General features: G+C 39.2%; 1 protein-coding gene across 6 annotated transcripts in view; it reads left to right on the top strand.

Annotated features, from left to right (window-relative positions):
* PHKB (phosphorylase kinase regulatory subunit beta) overlaps positions 1–13,285 on the top strand; it is a 205,777-nt gene extending 192,492 nt beyond the window's left edge. For 5 of the 6 annotated variants that reach the window (XM_044987605.1, XM_044987602.1, XM_044987604.1 and 2 more), the window contains 4 exons: positions 4,665–4,794; positions 5,218–5,325; positions 6,887–7,027; positions 12,205–13,285. In XM_044987605.1, the coding sequence (XP_044843540.1) occupies positions 4,665–4,794; positions 5,218–5,325; positions 6,887–7,027; positions 12,205–12,342 (517 nt within the window). In that variant the 3' untranslated portion in view covers positions 12,343–13,285. The remainder of the gene's footprint in view (positions 1–4,664; positions 4,795–5,217; positions 5,326–6,886; positions 7,028–12,204) is intronic. The other variant, XM_044987603.1, reaches the window with a different exon arrangement.
* Positions 13,286–13,487: the final 202 nt, after the last annotated feature.

Genomic DNA, 13,487 nt, shown 5'->3' with positions numbered 1-13,487 from the left:
CCTCCTCTAGACTCGGCTGATTCAGGGAACTCTTAATGGCATCTGGTTGTTTCTTCAGTCACCGTGTACATCATCCTCTATACCTCCCTCTGGGATCCCAGTCCTGCTGATCAGTTCTGGCCTTTGTCTCCCTTGACCTCTGCTGGACTACCAATGAATTGAGTGTTCTCAAGTCCTCATCCAGTTCTGAGCCACAATTCCTTTTCTGGTCATCTGTGTACAGCAGGCCAACCAGCTGTGTCTTTTTCAGCTCTTTAGAATTTAGCTTTCTTTTGCTGCACAACTCTTCCAGCTCATCTTTCCTGAGCAATTCACACTTCATTTTTTTTCTTCTCTTCCCTCCCCCCACCCCCCCAAAAAATATATAGAACAATTTTTCTCTTGTGTTTTCCTCTACAATACTTGTTTTTGGTGCTGTTGTTACTTACTGGAGATTCACTATTGGCGTGATCCCACACACACGGCCACCAATATGTCACAGAGTTAGCCATATCTGTGGCCCCCTGAGTGCCCCCCCTCAGGTACCAGGCCTGATGTCTTGCTGAAGTTTCACAATTCAGCCACTCTTATAGCCCGGGGCCTGGTCTAGTACCCTGTGTATCTACCATTCTTATCCTGCATGTTTTCTCTTCGGGAGTCTGTGATGAGTGGTGTATACGGTGATCGAGAAGGCTGTCTGTGTCACTGTGTACACTGATTCAGACAGCCTTCCAAAAACAAAAGTATTATTTATTTTAGCAGTAGTTAAAAAGCACTTGAAGAAGAAGGATTTTAAAACAACAAACAGTCTACATGCATGCCTGTTGCACCATTCCCTGATGGTAACCTCGGCAGACCTGACTTCTGTAGACATCCCAGCAAAGTGTTGTGTGTTATTCTGATTCCCCCAAACAACTTGAAAGAAGGACTCTTTTAATCCTACCTACAGTCCCTTTCTTCTTCTATGTTCATGGGCCTTTTCCTGCCCTGGTCCAATCCAGTTTTGTAGGTTGGCTGGAGAGGAGGCAAATATCATCAAAACTAATAATACATAATCCGTCTACCTTGTCCATCTGGCCAAGCCAGAGCAATCCACCAGCCAAGCTGTAATGGACTCAGGGCTTGGCTACACGAGAGAGTTGCAGCGCTGGTGGTGGCTTTACAGCGCTGCAACTCACTCACCGTCCACACTTGCAAGGCACATACAGCGCTGTATCTCCCTGGCTACAGCGCTGGCTGTACTCCACATCTGCCTGGGGAATAACGACTGCAGCGCTGGAATGCCAGTGTAAACAGTGATTAATCTTACTGTGCTGTAACTGACCTCCGGAGTTTTCCCATAATGCTTTTAACTAAAGAACTCTCTTTGTTTTGTTATGATGCCTCTCTTTGTTTTGTTGTGAACTCGGGGCTCCCGGAGCAGCTTATCTAAAAAACAAACACAGCTACTGTTTGCTGTGAATGAGGCAGGCAGGGGGATGAATGTCCACAGCCTAGTGTTTGCTTGAGGAGAGAAACAGCACGGCGGGGGGGGGGGGGAAGGGAGTCTGTTGGAGCAGCTGCTTATCTGGTCTGCAGGCTATTTGCATTTAAGAGTGAATGAGGGGTCGGGGAAGTGGTCAGAATTTGCAAGGCAGGGAGCATGAACGAGGAGGTGAGAGGAGCCGAGGGTTGCACTGATATCGCCTTGGGCAAACTTAAAAGAAAGGAAGGGATCGGAACTTGCAAGGCAGGGAGCTGACACACAGTGTCAGCTCCAAAAATCCATTCTCTCTCTCCCCCACGCTCCCTGTCACACTCCACCCCACCCCCCTCTTTTGAAAAGTACGTTGCAGCCACTTGAATGCTGGGATAGCTGCCCACAATGCACCACTCCCAACACCGCTGCAAATGTGGCCACACTGCAGCGCTGGTAGCTGTCAGTGTGGCCACACTCCAGCGCTTTCCCTACACAGCAGTACGAAGACAGCTTTAACTCCCAGCGCTGCACACCTGCAAGTGTAGCCAAACCCTCAGTCTCTGTCTCTTTCTGACCCCTTTGACAGTCCCATGTGAGAGCAGGCAGCCTCTGCCAGAAGCCCATTCTTTATCCCCTGACGGTCACCTCTCTGTCTTTTGTCTTCAGACAGGGATAAGATGAGTTCACCACCTCACCTACCCTAAGCATTGATCATTCAGTCACTGGAGCTTCCATTGTGCTTCTGGAACCTCTGTTGATCTGGGTCAGTTTCAGCCAGTTCTTTAATGACTCATTCATTGTAGCCCAGACAGCAAGGCGACACCCCACCTGATGTCACCTGTCATGCCCCAACAGCAGACTTAACTCTTTCTCCCTCCTCCCCCACTGGGTAGTACTGCAAAGTATAGAGAGGAACTGAGGCACACACAGGATTCATAAAAATATTGCAGAAAATTCCCATTTTGTCACACTAACCATGTTTTCTTAGCAGGCCTATTTGTGTTTGGCACCTGCCAGAAACTCCCTTTTGGGAGTATGACAGACCTGTCCGTCTGGCACTCTTAACTAAGAGCTGTGGCATTTTAACAGTTCAAAAAGTCTTTTGTTCCCGACTTCCGCCTGAAGCTCCAGCATGGCTGGAGGAAGACTTCACAGGGCTTGTTCCCTTAAGTTCTCGTGACTAGGATTATCTCTAAAGCCATTGCCTGCCTTCCTGCAGATATGTATAACCACCAAGAATTAAATAAACTCTTAGATCCCAGATAGCTACCAGCATCATAGTAATCTAATAAACAGATTAGTAATTAGATTAGTAATCTAATAAACAGTATATATAATATTCATAATAATAATACAGATATCTCTTTCGTTCTTCACAGAGAGTAAAGGTAACCGAAACTGGTGGTTATTCTGTTACTCTGTTCAAACACTCAAAATGTTATAAGGTGGGAGTGTATCTTAAATGAGGAGTTGAAGGTTGTAATACATTTTCTAACAGCCTAATGAGACCAGCTCGTTCAATTATAGAAAACTATTCAGCACAGCACTAATTAAAATGTAGGTTACCTACACAAATTGGTGTGGTAAATAGTTCATAACATTTAGTTTTCTGACTTCTCTGCCACCAATGTCTGGCACATGCATACAGGTTAGATGTAGTGCTCTCCTAAACAAGACTTGTTAATTTTTAATAAAACAGCTATATCTTTGAGCTGAGAGATGAAGTATGAAATGAGGCACCTGATCCACAATTCCTTTTTTTTTCTGCACTCCTTTTTAGTAGTAATAAAATAACTGAGGAAAACAGCACTTACCCTAAGAACTTAGTTTGGTTTCTCAGGAAAGCTTTTTCAGTTCAGTACAGAGAGCTTGTACAAACTCCTGCTGCATGGGAAAAGATTTTCTCCTTCAAAGAGAAGACCTCTGAGGACTATAATGCTGCTAGGAAAGATTTTTTTTTTCAGTTAAATAAAAGTATTATAAACTAACTATGAAATATTGCTACCATAGACTGTAATTTTGTAGACGGAATTTACTCATTACAACCATTACCATTATTACCAGTTCTCACAGTTTTTTTGCTAGTCTTGCAATATTTGTCTTTCTTAAAGCCTCAGCACTGGGAGTCATGTTTTTTTGTAAGAATCGCACCTTTCTTTTAAAAAAATGTAAGTTTGTAGTCCTTTATAACTGCAAAGAAAAGTTTGAAGATATGATCCACTAAATGCTCAAAAACTGGATGACAAACAGAATCCAAAATTTATTATCCTTTAAAATCTCATGATTAAGCTGATCTCATAATTTTGTGGGATCTGACTCATGATTTTTCAATGCTCGTGGTTGGCAATACTGTACTACATTAGTCTACTAAACCCTTTTTATTAAATTAACAGTACAATCAACTTCATAAATGTAGGTTTCTTAATTTCTTTAAAATTACAAATGCTGTAAAGCACTGAACATTTGGGATGAAGCACCAACAAAATTTCAGTTTACCAACTTCAATTTTTTTTTATTTTATTGGTATAAAAATGTGTCTTCAACTTAGTACATTTTTTGCATTCTTATTTGGAATTGCAGGATTTAATATGGAAGCTGTACTAGCACTGTAAATTGTATTACATACAGTAGAGGGGATAATAAAGGAAATATTTATACTGTAGTAGTACTAGCATGGATCATGGTTTCTTCTTTATGCAACGTGTAAACATTTTGGTGCCATACAGATGTGCCTGACAAATTATATCTCAGGTAAATTAAATGGCAAATTTGCTTTCCCTAAACATATATATGTTTTCTTATGTATTATAAATGTTCTGTCAAATTCTTCCCTAGTGCCTGGTAACTCCATTGACTTTGGAGTTACAGCAGAGTTTAATTTGGCCTATGTCCTGTGCTGTCCTGTCCTGTCCTGTCCTGTCCTGTGTTCTAGGTTAAATCAATTTAGGTGTTAAATTTTTTAGGCCAGTTAATAAGACACCATCCCACATTTAAGTAAAACACTCCAGCTTCTAAATCATCTTGCTTTTGTTCTTTTTAGGTTCTATTTTTATTTCCATATGAAATATTTATCAGGAAATGCAACACATACTGTGTGTGCATCATTGATGGATATTTATTGTTATTGCTTACCCTAATGGCTTAATTAAGCCACAAAGAAAGCTTTGTTTTGAATCTGAAACAGATTGGTTTTTCAAGCCCTTCAGTCATTTTGTTTTGTCCACAGATGTTGGCTTAACAGACGTCAAATAGATGGTTCTCTGAATCGAACACCCCATGGCTTCTATGACAGGGTGTGGCAAATCTTGGAGAGAACCCCCAATGGTGTAATAGTAGCAGAAAAATATTTACCACAGGTAAAAAGAAAATATTTAGAGAGTTGCACATTGGTTTTTAAACTACTGAATGCATTGCCATTGTATTTTTCTTCTCTTTTCGTAGAATATGTGCTACAGATAACAAAGTATTCCAGGTGTAAAATAACATATTGGACATATGGTGCTGGAAGAAGCTTTGAGTTTACTATTTGCTTGTAACTGCACTGAAAATGTTTTAATATTCTGAAGGGGAAAAAAAATCTCAGACAAGACTCCTAACAGAATGCTGTTATCATTGACTAGAAATTTGCTTCTCCTTTGATCCAACGGAACCCAGATTGTTAATGTTGGATAAATAATCCACAACAAATAATCCAACCAGTTCTATTAGATTTTTTTTTATTGAAATCAAATGGTTAAAATACATGCAGCATTTTATTATTTGTATTATTTCTTTTTCAGCAGCCAACACTATCTGATATGACTATGTATGAGATGAATTTTTCCCTTCTGGTTGAAGACATGTTGCAAAATATTGACCAGCCTGAATACAGACAGATTATTGTAGAGGTCAGTAGCATATGATTGAGAAGTTTTATATACATGATTTGTTTGTAACAATTTTGAGAGAGATTAACTGAACCCCATAGAGAATTGAATTAACAGGAGTGGTTTAATATCACAGATAAGCACTTGCAGATCCAAACTACTATGGCAGTTCTTAGGATGCTGTCTCCATAGATTTTTGTGTTTTATATTAAGCAGGTTCACATTAATGTATTTGGATAACGCATTTCAGGATGGTGGGGTCCCCACACTGCACCAAACAAAGCAAACAGTAGCCAGAGAGTTAATAATACTGGGCCAGGGGTGCAGCAGACTTTCAAACAAAAAGATAATTCCAAAATAGCACTGTATGCCTCCCCCTGCTTAAGCCATGGGATCCTTTCTTCAAAGCCCAACTGTTCTAAACACCAGTTCCACCTGCCAGATGACAGCTCCTCCCTCCCATCTCTCTTTGGATTGCCCAAGAGCCACACTTGCCCCAGTGAATCAACAGTATTTAACCACTAGCTCCCTCCAGTGTTACAATACCTGCTAACAAAGTGAGGCAATAGAGTCCTGCCATCCTGTTATGCACCTTTCCCCCTAGAACCAGGCCCTGGGCGTGCTGTCTGAGCAAACCAGGGGGCAGTTCTCCCTTCAATAGCCACCTAGTATTTCTTGCCTACAACTATGAATCTGTCCCTGGATATTACCTGGCACTTAGGAGTTCAAAACTGTTTTGATCATGCCCAACAACTACTGGTATGTTGAGTACAACATCTCAACCTGCAGCTGAAACATATGGTCTGGAGCAGTGGGTCTCAAACTTTTTTACTGGTGACCCCCTTTCACATCGCAAGCCTCTGAGTGCAACGACCCCCCCCCCACAGTAAGTTAAACATACTGTTTAATATATTTAATATCATTATAAATGCTGGAGGCAAGCGGGGTTTGGGGTGGAGGTTGACAGCTCATGACCCCCTATGTAATGACCTTGCGACTCCCTGAGGGGTCCCGACCCCCAGTTTGAGAAACCCTGGTCTAGAGTCCCCAAGGACACAAGTGATCAATATGCAATCCACCACCAATTGCTAGTCACACTCTTAAGGCCTGCAAGCCAGTCAGGCAAGTCAGTTATTCCCATTTTAAAACTGATCCAGCTGCAAGGAATTCAGTATCCTTGGACTTAAATTTGTTGTTTGTTGCTTATATAGATTCCATTCGTAGTACATCTAGATTTTAGTTGTTTAATGTGTCTCTCATTTACAAATGCTTGCCCTTGCCTACAGCTAAGCCTTTGTCTATTCCCTAGTGTTGGTTATTTGCTCAGATTACTGTAATGATCTTTTGACTGTTCTACCTACTTCATCAATTTCAAACTTATATTTTACATATATGCTTTTTCAATATATAGAAATTCAAAAATTACCTGTTTACATTGCTATAATGAAGACATTTCTTCAGGAATCGCTATATGGCTTGTATCAAGCATGAGCTTGTGTTTACAGCGTCATCTTTTATGTAACCTCATTTTAAACTGGCCTAAAATTCAAGGGTTTTTTTTGTTTTTTGTTTCCTATTCTAGTTGTTAATGGTTGTATCTGTTATTTTGGAGAGAAACCCTGAGTTAGAGTTTCAGGATAAAGTGGATTTGGACAAACTGGTGAAAGAAGCATTTCATTATTTCCAGAAAGATGAGACCAGGCTAAAGGGAGTTGAGAAACAAGTAAGTAAAATATTCACTTCGTGTAAAATTTACAGTTCTTCTCAATCAAAGACAAAATTTGGTAACAAATTGTAAATGTGTGAGGTTGAAAATAAAACAGACATACAGAACTCCCAAATGGAATCGATGACATTTAATTCTATATAAATGTAATATGACAGGGTTATGGATGGATTTTGTAGTGCCTGTAAAAGTGTCTTCATAGCAACAGAGACGGCCATCGTAAATCTCTTTGAACTCAAAGTCCTTGAGGGCTAGACAACCAGCCCACACAGGTGCTTGAAAGAAAGTGTGTCCTACCTCACTGAATGTTAGAATGATTGTTTAGGAAAAAGTTGGTGTCTTAAAATGAAATGTTTCCTCCTCTTTGATAGGGGAGCAAGAAGGTAAGCGGTGGTGATACCTAAATAGATGCAGGATATGATATTTAAAAACAGCCTGAAGTTAGGATCCTAAATCCATTCTGAGGCACCTAAATAAGTGCCCAGATATTCAGAAGTGCTGAGTACCCAGAAACTTCAGCTGACCTCAACAAGAACATTTTGGTGGTAACACAAACTCAGTTTTGCATCTAAAGTGTTTACCCATTGATTATTGATTCTAGAGGAGGTGGCTATAACCTACTGAGCTGTTTCTTCTTCAGTAGTTTAGGAAACAGCACTGGTTTCTAATTAAACACCGGTCACTAAATAGTTCTAAAGAAGATATTCCAAAATGATATAGAAGTCTTCCTTCTGCAATGGCCTCTGTACATTCCCACTTACAGAATTTGATGCCTGTAGCGGTGAACTACACAATTGTATACCAAAGTTCTATCTACTGGAGAAAAGGGCAGTAGCGTGCTTATGCTTGGATGACATGATTGGCTCTATCTACATAAGGAAGGGTACCTCTGACCATCTCAATTCCTTCACTACCGCTGCAGAGAGCTAAACTGAACTACCTCTCATGCACATGAGTTAATTAGCCTATCTTCTTATAGTTAGTTCTTGGTTAGTTCCTTATAGTACAGTTAATTAGTTGTTGCAACTGCTTGCCTCGGAGTCTGGGTCAGCTGATTCAGGCTCACAAGGCTATAAAATTACAGTGTGGACATTCTGACTCAGACTGGAGCCCAAACCCAGAAGTCTACACAACAATAAAACAGCCTCACAGTCAGAGCCCCACAAGCCCGAGTCAGCTGGCATGGGCCATTCACGAGTGTCTAGTTGCTGTATAGACATAACCTAAGTTATCAAGTAAGAGTCACACCCTGCTTTCTTATACAAAGTGATCTATTGCACATTGTGAGTGGCTCAAGAGGTGGGTGGGGAAGCAACAAGTTAAGAGAAATAGAAATGACTGGCTGTAAGAATGAAGGTCAAATTAGGCAAACTACCTGTTACCCCAAGAAATCCAAACTACATGTTAAACTGTATATTGTTATATATGTTAAAGAATAAAAGGGGAAATACAGTCTTTGAAATGAAATCTAACCACTTGTTATTTACTGGATACCAATGGAAGCAACAGAGAAACTGAAAAAGCTGAAATATGAGCATTTACCAGGCATGTGTCCAATAGAAATCAGAGGATGGCCCCCTCCATCAAGCCCTAAAACTAAGGTATATAAAGCTGAAGTCACCTTGTGCTCAAGAAAGTTGACTGAACCCATCAAGTAGCTGCAGAATCTTGAGTCCAGCTGACACTTGGACCAGCTGTATGGAAAGGACTCTTCTTCCATCTCAGGGTTAAGAAGGATAACAAGTGGTTAGATTTCATTTAAAAGTATTTACCCTTTTATTCTTTAACATAAATAACTGTAGTCTGCACTCTCTAGTGAGACCTCCTGTAATCACATTTTAGATTTTAACTCCTTTGGAAGTCCAAGCAAACTGGCATATGACTGAAAGTCATAACTTTAAGTAAATGCTTTTACTATTCTAAATGTGTCCCTTTTGGATCAATCAAGTCAAAGAGTAGTGATCATACTCTTAAAATTGCTTTAAATACAAGTGCATCATTGGAAGTGTGATAAATATTAGGATTTGAGAATTTATGATAGTAAGTAAATGTAGTAAGAAATCTTTGTGATTTGCATTGTTCCTTGATGTAACCGCTGAGCCTCAGTTCTAGTATGTGATAACTGCTTGCAAGACTACTGGATGTGTAACAGATCTAGAACACTGGTTGTGTCTACACTTGAGTGGTGAACCGTTGACTATATACTAATGTGGTTCTGGGCGAATTAATAAATTGTTAGTTGGTTAAGAATAAGCATATGTCCTGATTTGGGAAATACTCTTCAATTTAAAAGTTGACCTGAAAAGAACCCAGTGTTTAAAACTAAAAATCGAATGCTCCCCTGACTCAGTAAAAAGGGGTTATCTTATTAGATACCATTCTATATTGGCTATAACAGTTATCCAATTGGCAAACCAAGTTGGTTAGATTTTAATATGGCTCAGACCAAAGGTCCATCTAGCCCAGTATCCTGTCTTCTGACAGTGGCCAATGCCAGGTGCTTCAGAGGGAATGAACGGAACAGGTAATCATCAAGTGATCCATCCCCTGTTGCCCATTCCCAGCTTCTGGCAAGCAGAGGGCTAGGGACACCACCTTTAAAATCTAACTGGCATCTCAGTAAGTTCATAAAAATTGTCCCCCTTTCACACTTACAAAGCCCTTCAGAAAATCTAACAGATTATGTGTTGCCATTGGGAAAAGTGTAAGGAAAAGCCTATCAGTAAACAGAGTCTTTAAACCCAGAGGTACCAGTTCTCCAGCCAAAGATGCACTATGTAGTTGCCTATGTAGCTTGTCTGAGACAGATCCCAATTATAGGGATTTGAAAAGCAAGAATAAGGAGTTTTGTTCATACATTCACTAACCACTACTAATTGGATGTGGCACAGCGATCCAGTGCTTTGTTTGATAATGTGGTGCTACACAGGGCCGCCCAGAGGATTCAGAGCGCCTGGGGCAAAGCAATTTCGGGGGCCACTTCCATAAAAAAAATGTTGCAATACTATAGAGTACAATATTCTTGTGGGGGACCCTGCAGGGCCCTGGGCAAATTTGTCCCACTCCCCCCCCACCCCTGGGCGGCCCTGGTGCTACAGTTTATTTTTCCTAGAACTCCTTGCCCTTCATTGTCTGTGGTGAGAGTGGGGGCACTGTGCTAATCTCCCATACAGAGGAATGCACAGAGACCCTTAAGGAAGTAATAAGGGTTACTTACTAATAACAGTTGTTCTTCAAGAGCTACCTCTGCACATGCTACCTACCACCTTTCCCTCTGCCTTAGGAATATGCAGGCTAGGGAGAAGGAACTGAGGTGGTCAGGGTGAGGAGTGGGCTCCTCCTTATACAGATTAAGACAATGGTGTCATCTTAACAGGAGAGCACTACAGTACACCACAGTGGAAAATGCTTTGTTATACAGTTCCACAGCTCAAGACTAGAGATGTCAAATCCCTAAATTGCGAATGCACGCAGGTAACTCTCAAAGAACAGTAGTTACTAGTAAGTAACGCATTTTCCTTAAATACTCATGTATGGAACTTTATATGATTGTTTACAAAGAGAGATCCGATTTAGAAAATGTATTAAATTAGCTCCTTAGTTTTAGGAGTAAGAATTGTCATTAACATAAAATAAATTAGTGGTTTGAAGCCAGAATGCATTACTTAGTAAACCCAGATGGAAAACTGTTTCTCCACCCATGAAAATTTTCAACATTTCAAAAATGTTCATGTTCCACAGCAGGACCAACCTAAGATCTTTTGGAAACTTTCATGAAAAAAGCATAACAGAGACACCCACTCCAGCCTAGCTAATAGCCCAGTAGCTAGGGCATTCACCCAGGATGTGGGAGACCCAAGTTCAAGTCTGTGCACCTCCCACAGCCTGAGTGAGGGCCCTAGGCTTAGGTGGGTGTCTATCTCAGACCAGAAATATGTTTCAGTAAAAAAGTTCCAGTGTAGATGAATCAGCATTTCCCAGTGAAAAATCCTTCTGTCAAAAAGTTCCTGACCAGCTCTACTTCTTAGTACTTCCCTGTTAATACTTCCCTATTAACAATTATTCCAGCACAGAAAGCTTCACATGGAGTTAAGGTGATTTGCATTCATTCCCCAAACATAAACTAAAAATACAAGAAATCCTTAGTTCAGGTTTTTTCACAAACTCTGGCCCTGATTCAGCAAGGTAATTATAATATTCCTAACTACCTTACTAAATCAAGACCTTTAAAAATCAGTTCTTCTTTCATGTATAATATTAGACAATATCCTCACAAATAAGGCCTGGCTTACATTTAAAATTGAGGTTGATGTAGCAAGAAAGATCAGGGGTAAAAATCCATACCCTTGAGTGCCATAGTTACACTGACTTAACCTCCAGTGTAGACATCGCCAGGTCAACAGAAGAAGGCTTCTGTCGACCTAGCTTTCATCACTCCGGGTGCTAGTGTTCCTAGAATGATGGAAAGACCCCTTCTGTTGCTGAAGACTGAGTCTACACTAAGGGATGATGCAGGTGTAGCTACTGCGCTGTAGCTATGCTGCTATAGTCTCTGTAGTGTAAATATGGTCTAAGTATCAGTAAGAAGTCAAATTTTTCATATCATCCCTAACTGAGCTTTTAAAATACCTGGACTCTTTTATGTGATGTGAGTCTAGGAAGAAAATATTTGTTTTTTCTTATAAGGTTAATGGAATAAGTCCCATACTTTAGCTGCATTTTTAAACACAACTTTAGTCATGGAGTTGAAACCAGCCCCACCATAATGTTTGAAGAGAGATTACCTAACTAATATGTTTTGCAAACAATGTGAAGAAACTGACCTGTCTTTAGGAAATTAAGAGGAAATTATCTGACCAGAATATGTAATATGTTCTTTCACAAAACTATGCCCAAATACAGTAGGCGCACTCTAAGATTTCTAAGAAAGTCTTTAAGCAATTGAACACATATATATTGTACCTTTAGAAAAATCTTAGATTTTAAAATTCCTGTTTGACAACTCATTGAACAATGATTGTCATACAAAAAGACTGACAATGTCAACAATGAGAATTGCACTTTTCACCTATAAAATGGTTTCAATTAATTTACTCTGTACCAATGGTTAATCTTGATTCTTATCAATCAACACTTTGATAGAAAAATACACTTTTTTGTTTTTGTTTTTATAGGATGACATGACTTCATTTTACAACACTCCCCCAATGGGAAAAAGAGGAACATGCAGCTACTTGACTAAAGCTGTGATGAATTTATTGTTGGAAGGGGAAGTGAAGCCATGCAGTGATGATCCCTGTACCATTAGCTAAAGTTCAGAAAGAAATATAGGAACCATTGCTTATTTAGGTTTTAGTGTAGTTTTGCATGTGATGTTTAATTTCTGTTTTGAAGAGTAGTCATGGGCAGTACTATAAATCTGTACCATCCTTCACTGTGATAAACAGAATTGCTTAGGGTAGTAAATGCCACAACTGATTATTTGGCAGTAAAAATAAATGTATTTAATCAAGAAAAAAATCTCAACTGCAATCAGCAGTCTTCACCTAAATGTCAAAATAGTGTGCTGACTGAAAATTATGCATGAAGCATGACATACAGTTCATATTAAATGAGCCCCATGATATTTAAATAAAGTTGGCTGGGCCTGTATTTTTGGTTATGCAACTGTTTAAAAACAAGTGATACACTTAGTTATTTGTGTAATTTTGAACTAACAGTTTATGCAAGATTTATTACCTCTTTCTTCCATTTGTACTGTAATTATTACAAAATGTTTACTGTAAATGATGAGTGAAATACAGCCAGAATTTTTAAAAACAGAGAATGCATTTGAACACAAAATAGATTGACACTTAACGTAAAAGCTAGAGTGCTTTTGTATTTGGTCACCTTAGTCAAAGTGTAGGTAAAATAAAAACAAAATTCTGCACAAAATATTTTCTTTACAATTCAATTTAATTGGTTATAAACGTATGAGAATTGTTTAGGGTTTTAATGGCTTAGTTATAACCTGATTACACAGATTGCAGACTGCCAGAAAATGAATACAAAATATGTAGAATTGCTTTTTATATTTTAAATAAATGTCATTGCAGCTAGCCACATGTTCAAAAGTTTGTATGAGATTTATAAATTAACACTGGAAACATTAGTTAATATGGATGAAAATTTTTAAAAATGTATTTAATTGAAATTAATGTTGGGAAGATGACTGAAGAGAGACGTTCATTAAATATAAGCATTTGACAAGTTCTTTCCTGTATTGATGGTTTATTTGTCTCCTATGCTTGAAGATTAATATAGAATCTACAGATTCTAAATAACAAAGCTTGAATTATTTTGAAGAAGGTAGTTTCCATGTTCCTTTATAAAAGCTTGCTTTTTCTATCAATCCCCTTTGAGTCTGATCCAGATCTCGTGGGAAGGACTCCCATTGCCTTTTATGGCTATTGGA

The sequence above is a fragment of the Mauremys mutica genome, chromosome 14 (assembly GCF_020497125.1).
Source record: "Mauremys mutica isolate MM-2020 ecotype Southern chromosome 14, ASM2049712v1, whole genome shotgun sequence".
Taxonomy (NCBI): Eukaryota; Metazoa; Chordata; order Testudines; family Geoemydidae; genus Mauremys; species Mauremys mutica.
Note: the sequence above shows the minus strand (reverse complement) of the source record. Positions and strands in the feature narration are given on the sequence as shown.